A 14,862-nucleotide genomic window follows, 5' to 3' on the forward strand; every position below is an offset into this window, starting at 1 on the left:
GACCAACTTCTACTGTACACTCTTTAACCCTTATCCTTGAGTGGCCTCTGGGCCTTGATAATGTGGTGATGCCTTTGTAAAAAAAAAAAAAAAAAAAAAAAAAATGATTCTTATTTCAACCAGAAAATTTGAAAACGTTGCAAAGATTAACTTTATACAAAATAGAATTGACATAATATTAAAATGCATCAAGCTTCTTCCCGTTCTTCTGATCTATAATATCAATCCTCCCTCAATGTATTGGCCATCTCTTCTCTGCTAACTCTTTTCTATTGACTTTCTTTCCTGAGTTAAGGAAAAGTGAAAATCTAAAAAAAAAAAAAAAAAAAAGAATTGAGTTACTTCTAGTGCCAACAGATTGGGATCTGAAACAGATTTTATAAAAACAACTTTAATGCAGTGATTGTTAAAATGGAAATTGATTTGCTGAAACTGATATTTTATGTTTATACTTTTAAAAGTTAAATATCATAAAGTCGATTCCTCTATGTTGAAAATGATGTAGAAATGAAAATAATTCTCCAATTTAAGTATTTTAACAATAATAAATTAATGCTTTTCTTTTTCTTTCATTTAATTTTTTAATTTCATTCTTTTGGTACTGCACTGTTTTTAACATGGAATGTGCAAGGATGTGAACATTTATAACATGGATCATCTTTTAAAGTTTCACAATCTTGCACAGCCAGTGTTAACAATGGTGCACACTGGAAATACAATTTTAAAATCCTAAAGATTAAGACCAGTCTTATTAAAGGATTGTTTTACTATAAGCTATAACGATGCTTATGAGGTGCCTTCAATAAGTTTCCAGACTTTTTTGTACAGGCATTTAAAACTGTTGTAGACTCTTGAAAATTCGATATGTTATTGCTATACATCTTATGAAGTGACTGACCAATTTTTATGATTTTAGGTTCAAATGAACAGGTACAGCAGGAATTGGAATTCACTCTACTAAAGCCTGATTGTCACAGCTAGTGAATTTTAAAAATGCAATATGGATGTGAAGACACTTTAGAAGAATGATATATAATAAAATTCCGTTTTAAACTTAGAAAAAATGCCACAGAAATTATGGAATGTTTCAGACCGATTTTGGATCACCTTGCATGAAACGAGCATCAGTTTTTGAGTAGCATAAGAGATTCAAAGAAGACAGGGAGTCTGTGAGGGATGATGAGAGGTGTGGAAGGAGTAAGGAAGTCAGAACACCAGAGCTGATTAGCCAAATAAAGAATTTCATGGATAAGGACTATTGTGTGTCTAGAGACAATAAGTGCACAGTTTGATGTTGGTGTGGGAATTGTACACGTAATTATTCGCAAAATAATGAAGATGTAAAAGATTTGTGCAAAGTTTGTCGCGAGGGTGTTCAGAGAAAATCAGAAAGAAAGATCATGATCAAGATGGGCATCGACAGTTCCTCACTCTCTGTATAGTTTAGACCTTGCTCGCTGTGACTTTTGGTTATTCACTAAGCTCAAAAAAAACCTTAGAGGCTGTTATTATGAGACAATTGAGGAGATGAAAGAGGCTGTAACGATGGTCATTGGCATGTTCTGGGATCTTCTAGAAGTTGTTGGAATGGTAGGAGATCACTTCGAAGGGGAAACTAGAGTTTCATGTGTGTACTATCAATAAAAGTACTCATACGAAAAAAGTCTGGAAACTTATTGAAGGCACCTCGTATATACAGCATGATCAAATTGATATATCGACTCTCATTAGTTTAGTAATATTGAACATGGCAAATGGTACAATCGGTGATTATTTGATAAGACCAGCTGCTACATATGTTCTAAAGTCTGGAGAGTGGTGGACTCTGCCATATTTTTCTTACCTAGAGTATGCTGCATGAAATAATGCAGTACCCTCAAGATCCCTGGAGGGTTAAAAGACTCTCAAATTATTATGTAATGGCCTCCACCACCAGTAAAAACTTTCAAAATAATACATTTTGGAGGTGATAGTCTTAAAGCTCAGTATTTAAACAATTCGTTAAAAAAAAAAAGAAAATTAAAGTTAGATGGAGAAAGATACTCTTAGTCTAACAAAACCAGTTTTTAACCACATTTGAGAATGATTAATACTTAAACTCTACTTTGACAATCATGATTCTTTTGCAATAACTTTACAGCAGATATAATTTACTAATTAATCTACTGTCAATGGATATACTTTCTCCTTTTAAGAGATTTTTAATAAATAAATCCACGAAGACATTATTTGTGTAATCATTTTTTATTTTTTTGTTGTCAATCATTTTAGATATGATCCTGAAAAAGATACGCTGAAAATGAGTGTCACAACATTTGAACTAAAAAATATCAATATCATCGGCCAGTTGATGCTGAAGATTTTACACACGTTACGATTGGTTCGCATCCACAAAAGTAAACCTAAAGATGGCAAAAAGACGGAACAAATCGAATGCAACAATTTGACCTTACTCAACCTTGTACTTTATTTCATGGGTCCATTGCATGAAAAACATCTTGTCACAATTATTCTTGGCATTCAGGTAACTATTTTTTTTTTAAATTTATTTCTGAAATCTTTAAAGCATTAGTTAGATACTAAAGTAAAGGGATGAGTTATCTGCCCTTCCCTCAACTGGGGACTGAATGGTCTCCAAGCTGGGTGAAGTGGTTTCCAATTCTGGAAGACTGACATATTTTCTAACAGCTGGACTTTACAATGAAGAGGCATGATTTTGCTGCTAACCAGGTTGGTCAGGATATTTTCACTGAGGGATTACAAGTGCAGTAACACATTCTGTGAAGAATTTGTAAAAGAAACACATCATGTCTATAGAGACAATAAGTGCACAGTTTGATGCACAGTGTGGGAACTATACACACAATTATTCGTAAGAAACTGAGGATGTGGAAGATTTGCACAAAGTTTGTGCCAAAAGTGCTCCATCCTTGTCACAGACTATTTGACGAAGATGGACATCAAGACAGTTCCTCATCATTCCTATAAGCCAGACTTTGCTCCTTGTGACTTTTGGTTATTCCCTAAGCTTAAGGAAAACGTTAGAGGCTGTCATTATGAGACAATTGAGGAAATGAAAGAGGCTTAGTTTTTCAATGAATGCAACTGGAATCACTTCTACACGTGGAATAGCAGGATTTGTGGTTAAGGTTTACTCCTCTAGATCTGCCATGTTATATCTATACTCATGCATATTAAAAGGCAACTTTGAGAAAGATGTGGTTCATCACCACACTCAGACTGTCATTTACTGTGAAGAGGCTATATTTTGTACATTGAATGCATGGAAATAATTGAGGTCACCCATGGAGGCCAACTCAGAAAAGTGTTTCCCTTCTGCAAGCTCTTTACTCTAAACAATATCAAAGTATGATGAGCGTTCCAAAAGTAAGATCTTTTATTTTTTAACTCAAAAATTAAAACAGAGAACAGCTATGAAGACGAGAGGGGTACCATAAAAAAACCAATGATCTTTTTGTGCTCCAGCCACCATTCTCAATGAACTTTTGCCAGCATCTTTTGATGTTTCAGTTGCAAAAGTCCAGAGTGTGTTTTATCAATCACATATCTGTAATCACAACTCTAAAATCGACGAACCCATCTCCTAATTGTGATAACATCAACTGCATCGGCTTTGTAAAAGTTCAACAGGTGCTGATGAATGTTGATCGGTTCAATTTTTTCAGTATGGATGAATTCAATGACACACCTCTGCTTCTGATGCACATCCATGACAGGAATTGTTTTCTTAGCCTCACACCGTCAATATCCACAACAGAAAGATGAAACTTTCAGGTCATGAATGCATAAGTTCAGCCATCATGTTCATGCAATTTTCAAATCACCTCTGATCCATTTGTACGAAATAAAAAATGGGAGGCATTACTTTTGGGACATCCCTCGTATATTTAAATATAAATTAATGCTGAATAATTGATAGGTTATTTGTCAAACTCTGGAATTTGTATGGAATTTTGAACAGAACCCTTTATTTAATCCATCAGGTAGTTGGCTATTGTTCCATCAGCCATGACTGGGTAGAAGTCTTAAATAATTACAATTGTATTCTTAGTATTGCCTACACTGAAGATTGAACCTTCAACCTCCAGCAGACTGTCATTTAGAACTGATTATTATTTAACACTTATATCCATTACACCACAAGCCTTTTGGTCAAGATCAAAGTGTAGTATCTGTTCTTCAGATGCTGCACTTCCATTTCTTGTTCTCTTTCGGTGGAGGAGAAATCCTTCACGAATGAGACAATTTTTATTTTTGTACCTTTTCTCCACGTTAAAAAACGACCCTGGTGTCTAACTCTGTCCCGTGGGGAGGCATAGTAAATAGCTACACCACAAGTCCTTGCCAGAATAACATCCAAGATAGGTACAATAGTCCAAATAATACAAACTATCAATCCTTATCTAAAAAAAATTCCCAAACAAATTAGTTAACTATATTTATAACTAGCTGTACATATTTTCGGTTGCCCAGCATGCAATGAAATCAGTTTAGATTTTTATTTGTACATTTTTTTAACCGAAGGTAGACAACTCTTACTATATTCTTTAATTTTAAATTAATTATCTCCCCTGTTGATTGTTTTTTTTTTGTTTGTTTTTTTTTTCTTGTACATGATTATTTTTAATGGTTTCAAATTAACAGTTGGCTGGCTCTGACTAAACAATGGAATAAATAAATTGTGTCACAAAAAATGTTATTATATTGCCAATAAACATGGTACTATGTAACAAATGGAAATTGGTTAGTCAGAAGCAAAGTATCATTTATAAGCTTAAATGTTATTTAGGTTTGACTTTGAAAATCCAATGATAATTTTATATGTTAGAAATGTACTTTCTTAGTAAGGCTTAGAAACTTTTTGAATGATCCTTGTTCAATAACATAATAACATTACAAGGTGGTCCTAAAACCTTTGTTAATGGTTGTACTTTTCTATTACTGCTTGTACTACTACTTGAAAAACAGGTGCAGTGCCTCCAACGAAGCTATCATTAGACAATGACCCTGAGATTAAGCATGGTTGTAACTGACGCATTATTATTTCTTCATCCTTGGATGCACAAATGGAACCTCATTATCAGACCTTTTTGGTCTACTGCCATATTGTCTGATAACCTTCTCTCGTGATTGTCTAAGTGGTTGAGGTCTTTTTTCAACCAATCAGAGCCTTTGATATTTCTCGGCCCTTCCCCCTTAACAATTGTAGATATGCCAAATCTTTTTAATGTTAAGGCCGTTAATCTTCTCATTTTCTGTTTATGTCTATCTAATTCTCAGCAAACGTGTTCAAGTTGTGTTTGCAACACAAACTCTTCACGTCCCGTTTCTATAAACAAAATAAACATCAATTGTTTAGCTGTTTCTTAAATGTGGCTTAAATCTCCATACTTTTCAAATTCCTATTGAACATGCCTAATCCGTACAACAATATATACGGTTCTGTTTGGTTGTTTTGTTTTACAGAATATCAACACTGTTGAGGTTATTTAATGCCAAACCCAGTAATTTAAGAAAAAAGTTCAGTTATTGTGATAAAAGTTTTTATATTTCAAGTTCCTTATATCTTAAAATTCATGGCGTTTGATTTTATTGTTTTGTAGAGGAAAATCGTTGTTTTCATTTTTAGTTTTGCAGAACATAATTGAGTTTTGCAATGGGAAAATAAAAAAAAATAAAATAACATCAATGTTTGGGGCATATTAGATCAGGAAGCTGGTATCTTCAGACACCTGGTAGCACCAAGAAATATATTTGGCTGTCTTTGTTTTATCGTTATTTCCATGGCAGGTGCTCGTCTGAGCTCCAATCCCTCGTCCCCCCTCGCCAATCTTTCACGAGAAACACCCGTCTGGCTGAAACTACTGTCAATAATTTTCCCACTCTTTATCTGTGCCTAAATCCAAACGTAGATTCCATGAGCAAAACTTCTTTCTTAGAACTGCACGCCAGTGGAACTCTCTGCCGCTTGCCTGTTTCCAACCTGACTACAACTTGGACGTCTTTAAGTCCAACATAAACAAACTCCTGACAAACCACCCCCTAAGACACTCTATCAAAACCCCCAATACTAATGATTACTACAATACTATCTCATTGATTACTGTACACGCAATAACTCTTATTCCTGAGTGGCCTTCGGGCCTTGATAAGTGGTGACCCCCATGTAAAAAAAAAAAAAATTACTTTGACACACTGGTCCTTGTTAAATCACTGCAGTTAAGCAGTGTTGAGCCTGGTCAATAGAAAATGGGTAACCATTTGGGAATATTAGGTGCTATATTTCATCTCTGCTGACTGAGATATACATGCAACTGGGGATCGCATATGAAGTTGATATTTCCTAAAATCTTTCTCTTTCCATGGAAAACGAATACTGCATCAGTTATTATCAAATGTATAGAATCCATACAACAATCACCAAGTAACATTAATTTGAGGACAAGGTTTCTGATACTAAATGGAATGGACATCAGTTTTTTTGTTTGTTTGTTTTTTTTCTTCTCTTTTTTATTTAATTTTTTGTTTTTTGATTCAGAAATCATGATTTATCAAGTTTAAGAGCCATTCAAGAATAACGGTCAATGACTTATGAGGATGGTTTATGACAAGTTTTTATTGACATTAGATTTCAAGAGGATCATGATGACCTCAAGAAAGCAATATTCTAGTAACGTATTCCACAGATGGGAAATTAATGGAAATTATGTTTATGTTTTGTAGATAAAAACGGGGGGGGGGGGTCAGCAAAGTGTCCCCACGTATCATTGAATGATGATAAAACAAAAACCGTGGGACATTCATGACTGAAGCTTGGTGGACAAGTCAGACATAGATTGAAGTTTAATTGTACTAAATATGTTTAGATTGCAAAAACGATTGTGACTTTTATTAATGATTTCATTAAGGGGTTGCGTATAATTTGTGTCACCCTGTATGTTTAAGAGTTAAACTTGTTCCATAATTTCCAGTGGTTTGCAATTAGTTGAATACCATATCACTGTTCTTTTAAGGGAACGCATTTTGAGACTCCATCATCATTCTCCAGTTCTATGCAGAATTAGTGCTACCTACTTCTGAACATTTCAATCAGACAGTGTCGTCAAAATGATGATTACAACAATGACCATGTTAGATTTTGTTGGAAAGATTATAAAGAATTGAATGTAGATATGTCAGAACAATTGCTATGTGGGTCTGAATTTGAACATCTGAAAAAGATAACTATTCAAATTGTTGGAAATTTTTATGCTCCCAGCTTACTATTATTATTATTATTTTTTGGTTAGATGTTTTGTGAATAACTTCTAACTTCTCCTGTTCTGTTGCTGTTTCGCTTGTAACACTTTGAGGAGCAAGTTGTTATCAACTGATCCTCTTCATATCTTAAGTAGCCTACCACATGACTTTGGGCCATCAGTGTAGGACATACTTTCGAGCATTTCCGATGATTAACATTGAGTGACGTAGCCACACCAGTTGAAACATTGTATATTTATAGTTAGGATTTATATTAGAGATGGGACCATCCCAATGCTGATATAATTACCAATTTTTTTTTTTTAATCCATATTCTTGATTTCGATGCAATTACAGATTTTGATTCTAAAATCGCCTGAAAACAGTAGATTTTTATTGTGAAACATTTAACAAAGTTTTTATCTACTTTTAAATTTAGATATTATTTTCTTTTTAATTTGACAAACTTCTTAATGTTTTCCCTTTATCCAAGATAAACTCGATTTGCATTTATATTTTTCACTTGTGTCAACAATATAAAATTAAGTTTTAAATAAAATATAAATAAGTAAAAGAATCGATTTCAGAATTGAGAATTAGCCTAAAATTTTTTTGGATACTGATTCTGATATCCCAAAAAGTTCCAATTTTTCTGATTCCTGATTCCGATTCAGTTTATATCTCATTAATTAAATTATAGATAGAGAATTCCTGAAATTACTCTCTATCTGAACAATGAACCTAACTCTGGCCACTTTGTTTTTTTGTTTTCTTCTTATTTTATTTATTTTTTTTTTTCTTGTCTTCCTTTGGCTTCCACTGTGAATAGAAATTCTCCCAACTTCTCTAGTCACAACCACTTCTTTTATCTCGAGTTGATTATTCTCCAATATCCACAACATTTCTGCCGTTCTATTTCGATGGTGTTATTTTGCTTCTGATATTTACCAATCAAACATTTGTTTCTTTTAAGTGTTATATCTCATATTATCCGCAAAGGACGTGATATTTAATAAATTGAGCCATAATATCCATTATATATGCCAGTATTTATCTTTGGCAATAAGCTTTCACCTATCAATGGGGTGTTAGACATCTTTCAGCTGTCGTATCTCTGTTAACAAACAAAGATTACTACCCTTTGACATTTGCCTTTCAACTTGCAAAATGGACATAACCTTAGTAAAACTAGTACGTGTTTAAAATTAAATTTAAAAATTTAAAAACATTTGACTAATTTCTAAGCCAAATTTTTTTTTTTTTTTTTTTCAGAAATTAAATCTATTAACCAATTGCGTTTTGTTTTTGTTTTTTTGCAAATATTTATACATTTTTTGGAACAAGTTGCAAGATTAAAAATAACAATTGCATAAAATATTTTTTTTATAAATTCAAAAATAATGGTAAAAATGAATGAAGAGAGCATTTTTGGGAACTATGGGATGTTTGAATTATTATTCATTGAACTACTGTTCTCATCTTGAGTGTGATTTTCACAATGTTTCGGTCGATATAACCTCCGACCTTCTTCAGGTGTATCTTGTCGAACTCGGGAATGTTTCTGCCGAACTCAGGAATTTGGACGGACTTTCGAACGGAACCCTTTATTTAGCGTGCTCTTGTTCTGTCAGCCATGACTGGATAGAGGTTCTAAGTAATTCGCAAATGTATTTTGATCGCCCACTCTCAGGATTGAACCTTCAGGAGAATATCACGTGCTTTATCCAAAGTATTGACCTGTGCCCACTGGGGTAAATTGCTGGTTAATGACAATCAGCTCTGACACTTTATGTTGAGCAACTGTCTGCTGCATCTTGTAAGAAATTTAATGTTGCTGTCTCATTTCAACAAACTTTTTGAGAGGTTAATTTGCACATTGGCTAATTAAAAGTTATTGCAAATGAACAGTGAGCCAAAATAACGTTAGGACGTCCATACTTACCTCACTTTGATTTGAATGAATAATACAAATAACCAAACCTCATCTAAAAAATTCAGAAACGTCAGATGGGATATTTAAAGAATTCATATTAATAGTGTAAATGTTCAATGCAATTTCTTTCTTTTTTTTTTTCAAGGTTGAATTGAGAAGATAATTAAATTGAAGATTGATTAGAGATGCATAACAAACCAAATTTATTGTTTTCTATTTATTATTTTTATGTATTTTATTTATTTGTTATGAAAATAATTTATAATGATAATTTTATTTTTATTTGTCAATTTAATTTACTTTTTATTATTTCTATGTATTATTTTTATTTTTGTTTATTAATATCATTATTTATTTGTTTTATTTATTATAATTCTTACTTATTATTAATGTTCAGGTCCCCCTCCAGTTATAAATTGAATTTTATTAATTCAGAAATAAAGGTACCAAAAAACAATTAAGAGGATATTTTTGGGAACTCTCAGATTACAAAGATGGGAGTAGTACCATTAAGACGAGTGGTCTTTTGTGCTGCAAAATTTGTTTTTCTACATAGTCACCATCATTTTCAATGCACTTTTGCTAACGATTAACAATGGCTGTGCATAGGCATCCGAAGCGAACTTTGTCATACAAGGGTTGTTCCAAAAGTAAAGCCTCTCTCATTTGTTTTTAAACTCAAGAAGTTGAAGAGCTACGAAAACAGAAGTGATATCATTAAAATAAGTGACCTTTTGTGCTCCAGAATTAATTTTTCTACATAGCTATCACTATTCTCAATATATTTTTGCCAGTAATTCAATAGCGCATCTCTGCTTTGACACGCGTCCCTAACAAAGGTTGCTTTCTTAAAGTCTCGCACATCAATATTTGCAAGAGAGAATAAATGCATAAGTTCAGTCATCATAACAATGCAATTTGCAATATATTCTGATCTATCCGGCAGAATGAAAAATAGGAGGCATTACTTTTGGAACACCCCTTATATTTCATCTTTATGTTGATATTGAATTAATAGTGTAAATAGTCTATGTAATTTTTTTTTATTATTTTTGTGTTTAGATTGAAAAGATAGTTCCAAGGGCTTGACCGAAGAGAATAAAAGAGACAAATAATAATTATTATTTATTTATTAGAGCACCGTCCCCCCCATATTAACATCCTTTTAAAAAAAAAAAGAAGAAGATACTTTATTTGAGAATGTGATTGTAATGAAATATCGCTACTTATCAAGACTAAAAGCCACTTGAAGATAAGGGTTAATACGATAAATATATTTATGGCGGTATGATAGTAAGTATTATGAGAGGATCGAAAATCTTCAAATACTGTCCATTTAAAGCCAATCAGAAAACAGAAGTTCTTCCCTCTTTGTCAGAAACATCACTCATGAAATGTGACGACAAAAGGACAAAATAGGTGGGAGGGAAGTTAAAGTTACAAGGTTTTCAAAAATAAACCAAAGATTCATTTTTTACTCTTGTTAAATTGTAGCGTTTTTATTTTGCTTTCCAGGATTTTTGCCAGGAAATTTCAAGTATTATTATTAAATCTATATTAAAACAGAACTTTAATGATTTTTTTATGCATTGACAACTTTAATTTCCATTAGAAATTTCTCTAAATTATACACCAGAAAATATGGCAATTAATTTTATGATTTATTATATTTTAAAAAGTAAAAATCCTTAAAATTATTAGTAATGAACTTCTTTTTTTTTTCTTTTTTTTTTTTTTAAATCTTTTGCAGGTTGTCTGCAGTATAATTGCCTTCCTCATCCGTTATCAGTTGGCTAAAGTATTCTATTAGGTTTAATTCTTTGGTGCTAACAAAGGAGATTATAACTGATCATAACGATGGAGAAGGAAGCAAAATGCTAACAAGCGGCCATGTCTTTTTGATGTGATAAATGCAATCAGCTGATTTACTTGTACCTCAGATAATGTGCAACAATTTTGCAAGTAAAAAGGGAAGACAACTCTACAAGTATTTTTGGAATTATATTTTTTACTGACTTTTTCAGATTGATAAAGGATTTATAAAATATGCAAACAGATTCGTTTTCTAATACATTTGTGCAATCTTCTCAGGTTCTATAGGATTCTAAGAATTTGTTTAATAAGAAATATTCAGATCTTTCAAATTTGTTGTATGATGGTGCAATTGCTTTCCAAAGATTATCAGATATCATTTTGTTTATACAGATAAAATATATATGTGTATATGTACATAGCATTCGTTTTGTTTTACACTTTTATTTGTTCTTATGTTTATTACTATCTGGTGTTTCTTTTAGATACTGGATCTTCATCTGAATTATTATATACCCTTTATATATTTTATCAGAATTATTATATATCCTTTATATATTTCACCTGAATTATTATATATCCTTTATATATTTTATCAGAATTATTATATATCTTTTATATATTTTATCAGAATTATTATATATCCTTTATATATTTTATCAGAATTATTATATATCTTACAAAATATTTCATCAGAATTATTATATACTTTATATATTTTATCAGAATTATTATATATCTTACAAAATATTTCATCAGAATTATTATATACTTTATATATTTTATCAGAATTATTATATATCTTTTATATATTTTATCAGAATTATTATACAAAGTACTTTAAATAAGTTTCCAGACTTTTTTTCGTATGAACACTTTCATTGATAGTAAGCACATGAAACTTTAGTTCCTTTCGAAGTAATCCCCTCTGGCTTCAATGCACTTGTTGTTTCAACAATTTCAAGAAGGCCCCATAGAAGTCCTTTCGTGTGAGCATGTCAATGATCCTCATCACAGCCTCTTTTGTCCCCTCAATTGTTTCATAATGACAACCTCTAAGGTTTTCCTTGAGCTTAGGGAATAACCAAAAGTCACAGAGAGCATAGGGAGGGTGATAAATGCTCTTGGTGCCCATTTTGGTCAAATAGTTTGTTACAAGGATTGAGTTGTGGACTGGTGCATTGTCCTAGTGAAAATGCCACTGACCCGATTTGAAGAGTGCTGGCCTCTTCCGACGGAATCTCTTTCTGAACACCCTTAAAACCTCAACATAGTATTATTTCTTGTTGACTGTCTGTCCAGTGAGAACCTAGTGCATGTAGATCATGCCTGTGCTGTCAAAAAATAGGGATCATCATAAGATTCTGGGTGGATTTGCTCTGTCTGGCCTTCTTGGGTCTGGGAGAGCCAGCATGCTTTCACTTAGAATTCTGTTTCTTGGTCTCTGAGTCATAACAGTAGACCCAGCTTTCATTGCAGTTCACCAGAGCATCAAGAACTGTGGGATCTGAATTGATCAGCTTGGCCATCTCCCTGCTATCATGACAACTTTCTTTCTGATCTTCTCTGAGAAATCTTGGGACAATCTTTGCGCAAATCTTCTAGATCTTCAGTTCCTTACAAATAATTGTGTGTACAGTTCCCACACTGACATCAAACTGCGCTTATTGTCTCTATAGACACACGATGGTCCTTATCCATGAAATTCTTTATTTGGCCAATCAACTCGAGTGTTCTGACTTCCTTACTCCTCTCTCACCTATCATCATCCCTCACAGACTCCCTGCTGTTCTTGAATCTCTTATACCATTCAAAATCTGATGCTTGATTCATGCAAGATGGTCCAAAATCAGTCTGAAGCATTTCATACGTTTCTGTGACATTTTTTCCAAGTTTAAAACAAAATTTTATTGCATATCATTCTTCTAACGTGTCCTCACATCCAGATTGCATTTTTGAAATTCACCAGCTGTGACAATCAGGCTTTAGTAGGGTGTATTCCAATTTCTGCTGTAGCTGTTCATTTGACCCTAAAAGCATAAAAATTGGTTAGTCATCTCATAAGATGTATAGCAATAACATACTGAATTTCCAAGAGTCTACTACAATTTTTAAATGCCTGTACAAAAATGTCTGAAAACTTATTGAAGGCTCCTCACAGGGCCGGATTTATACCATAACAGGCCCTAGGCTATTCCATTTGTGAGTCCCTCTTATTTTTTAACTCAGATTTCTTTCTAAACAACATAACATATCATTACTTAATGTTAAAAATACGAGTGCACAAAACTATCCACTCTTTTCACCCTCCCCATTCATGGGTGCAAAATTAAAAAAAAAATCTAATTAAAACAGTTTTTCTTTTTAATTTTAGTTTATTGAATTAAACAGCTGTTACAATAAATGCAAAGTTTAGAAGATGACATGCAGCCATCAAATAAAGTATGATTAAGTTATGAAATTTTTTTTCTAGCTTTCATCAAAGCAAAATCCTGGCACAGTTCATCAAAATTTATATGTTGTCACTCTCAATGCACAATGCTGACAACCTTTCTTGAGACATTGTGGATCTCAGTTCATTTTTTATTCCTTTGAGCCTTGAGAAAGTCTCTCTCTTGAGCAGTTAGTGAGCATTAAGCTTAGAAATAGTCTTAATATTGCTTTCACATTAGGAAAGGCAGTGTGATTTTAAAACTGACTACCTCTTTGTGGAAGATTTAAAAAATATGTACATTTCATTGATAAATGCCAAAAAACTTCATTCCCTCAAGACATCAATCAACAGGTGAGCGGCCCACCAAATTTAAGGAGTGACCAGTGCATGGAATAAATTTTTCAAATTCATTTCTTTCTAAGATTTTTTACTGCATAGCGTTGTACCTACCAGTCATGTTTACAGCATTATCATAAGACTGTCCTCAGCATTAAAATCAAGCTGAAGCTCAGTCGTGAGATATTTATGCCCGAAATCTGCCATGCCTACCACAGACTGGTAGGAAAATTATAAATCTCTCACTTGGTAAACTGTTTACGGGTGACATATCGTATAATCAAAATTAACTGATCAGTATGTGAAATTTCGAGAGTAGAATCCATAGAAAAACTGACATATCCACTTTTTTTCATGTTGGTAATAATTTGATTCTTAACTTTTTTGGCCATGAGCTGAATCATCTCTTTGCAAATAGTTTTTGACAAAGAAGAGGGATTTCCTGATCCTGAATTTCCATAATGATTGATATGAGCAAGTAAAAATGGGTCAAATTTTGCTACTAGTTCTAAAAGACCAAGATAATTGTCATTATTAGGAGAACCAAATTGTTCATTGTCCCCTCTAAAAGGTACGAGGGGTGTGCAATAAGTAATGCCCCTGACCAACTTCCCATAGCAGTAGAGCAACGAAACTTGGCACAGTTATTAGTCTTTCTCTACATAGGAACCACCCAGAGTTATGCATTTCTCCCATCGTTTGATGCAGCTCTGGAGACCGTTTTTATAGAACACCCCAGGTTGGTCCTCCAACCACGAAGTGACTTCAGAAATCAAGGCTGCATCATCTGGGAAACGCTTTCCTTTCAAAAACAACTTCATGCCTGGGAATAGGTGAAAGTCAGAGGGTGCAAGGTCAGGAGTGTAGGGAGGATGGGGAATATTTCATAACCACACACCCGTGCTTCTGATCTGGCGACATGCGAGTTGTGGACCAGAGTGTTGTCCTACAGGAGAAGGGTACCTTTGCTGATCTTGCCCCGCCTCTTGATTTTGATAGCTTCCCTTAATTTCCTCAAAAGTGAAGCATAATAGGCTCCTGTAATTGTGGTACCCTTTGCCAGGAAATCTGTCATCACTACTCCGTT

At 33.2% G+C, this 14,862-nt stretch overlaps 1 protein-coding gene across 4 annotated transcripts in view; it reads left to right on the forward strand.

Annotated features, from left to right (window-relative positions):
- Positions 1–11,427, forward strand: part of LOC145277881 (UDP-N-acetylglucosamine--dolichyl-phosphate N-acetylglucosaminephosphotransferase-like) — a 63,381-nt gene extending 51,954 nt beyond the window's left edge. For 3 of the 4 annotated variants that reach the window (XM_080129870.1, XM_080129872.1, XM_080129871.1), the window contains 2 exons: positions 2,272–2,524; positions 10,944–11,427. In XM_080129870.1, the coding sequence (XP_079985996.1) occupies positions 2,272–2,524; positions 10,944–11,003 (313 nt within the window). In that variant the 3' untranslated portion in view covers positions 11,004–11,427. Of the gene's footprint in view, positions 1–2,271; positions 2,933–3,135; positions 3,926–10,943 lie in introns of those variants that run through there. The other variant, XR_013868235.1, reaches the window with a different exon arrangement.
- Positions 11,428–14,862: the final 3,435 nt, after the last annotated feature.

Source organism: Euprymna scolopes, chromosome 6, assembly GCF_053919585.1.
Source record: "Euprymna scolopes isolate OS-2025 chromosome 6, ASM5391958v1, whole genome shotgun sequence".
In the NCBI taxonomy this organism is placed as follows: Eukaryota; Metazoa; Mollusca; class Cephalopoda; order Sepiida; family Sepiolidae; genus Euprymna; species Euprymna scolopes.